We start from the raw sequence: 1,486 nt of genomic DNA on the forward strand, positions 1-1,486 counted from the left end.
GGTGGACACAGGTTCCTCCTTCCCAGATGGAAGGCAGATCCTGCGGCGCCTCCTTCAATGCAGCCTCCATCCCAGGACGGGGGGCCGAGGGGAGGGCTGAGCTCTTGTTGGGAGCGGGGTGCGTTCAGACGTCTGAATATCAGCCTGGCCCCGTCCCTCCCCCCACCCCTTGATTGTGGGGTGTGCGGGTGGGGGAAGGGAAGGGAGGTGGTGCGGGTGAAGGCATGTTTGGGGTCAGGCTCTCTCCCCAGGGCCCCGGGTGCAGTGTGATGGGGGTGGGGGGTCAGAAAGGAAGTTAACCCCACCATGTTGGGCAGGGTGGACATACAGGTTCCTCCCTGCTCTCTTGGACAGGAAAAGCAGATATTTGAATTTAAAAAGAACATCTGTGTCCCTCTCCTCATACATTTCCCCCCATACATTCCCCTCTCTCTGGGCTGGCTCCCCCAAGCCTGTCCCCTACCTGTCCGAGCTAACCCATGCTGTTCTCTCTGCAGCTAAAGCCCATCATCTCTGACCCTGAGTACCTGCTGGACCAGCATATCCTGATCAGCATCAAGTCCTCCGACAGCGACGAATCCTACGGTAAGGAGGTGCTATAGGTACCATACCTGTGATCGAGGCCACCCACGTCAGGGAGAGGAGCTATCTCCTTCACAAAAAACCACCTGCTGCCCATCCTGGTCCTGCCAGAGGAACAGTTACCAGGAAGTCATCCTGCCGACCCATCGGGCTCCCGAGAGGGACACAGCCCCTCTCATCCATGGAGCCTCTCCCGTGTCGGATTCCATGCCAGGCGCTTGAAATATCACGACTGATGTTGACACGACCCTGTGAAGCAGACACTACCCTCTCCATTAGTCAATGGGTGAACTGAGGCTCAGAGAGGTAAAGTGAGCCACATGGGTGGTAACTGGCTGAGCCCTCATCTGAACCCAGGTCCACCTGGCACTGCTCAATGCCCAGCACAGACTAGTTTGAGAAGGCCTGTGGCCCCAACAACTGTCCTCCTAGAGAGACATCATCTTCTGTTAAGATCTTCAGCCTGCCCCTGGCTCCAGCATGGTGTTAGCTTTGCCCTTGAACTTCGTATGTATAGTGCAGCTAGAGCATGGAATGAGGGGGCAGGTAGTCAGAGAGAGGCTGGAGGCAAGGAGCCAGCTTGGCAGCTCCACACAAGCCAGGTTAGGGGTAAATACCACATCCTGGGGATAGCAGGAAGCCACTAAAGAGTCAAGCAAGATGATAACATGGTCAGCTTTGCAACTTAGAGTTTGCAGTGATCAACTTGATGGATGTCAATCCTAAAGGAAATCAACCCTGAATATTCATTGGAAGGACTGATGCAGAAGCTGAAACTCCAATACTTTGGCCACCTGATGTGAAGAGCCGACTCATTGGAAAAGACCCTGATGCTGGGAAAGATTGAGGGCAGGAGGAGAAGGGGGTGACAGAGGATGAGATGGTTGGATGGCATCACCGATTC

General features: G+C 55.0%; 1 protein-coding gene across 1 annotated transcript in view; it reads left to right on the forward strand.

Annotated features, from left to right (window-relative positions):
* The window catches only part of INPP5D (inositol polyphosphate-5-phosphatase, 145kDa), a 141,387-nt gene that overhangs the window by 124,655 nt on the left and 15,246 nt on the right, over positions 1-1,486 (forward strand). The window contains 1 exon segment of the mRNA XM_010841232.1: positions 498-585. Within this exon segment, the coding sequence (XP_010839534.1) occupies positions 498-585 (88 nt within the window).

Source organism: Bison bison, unplaced genomic scaffold, assembly GCF_000754665.1.
Source record: "Bison bison bison isolate TAMUID 2011002044 unplaced genomic scaffold, Bison_UMD1.0 scf7180017864158, whole genome shotgun sequence".
Taxonomy (NCBI): domain Eukaryota; kingdom Metazoa; phylum Chordata; class Mammalia; order Artiodactyla; family Bovidae; genus Bison; species Bison bison.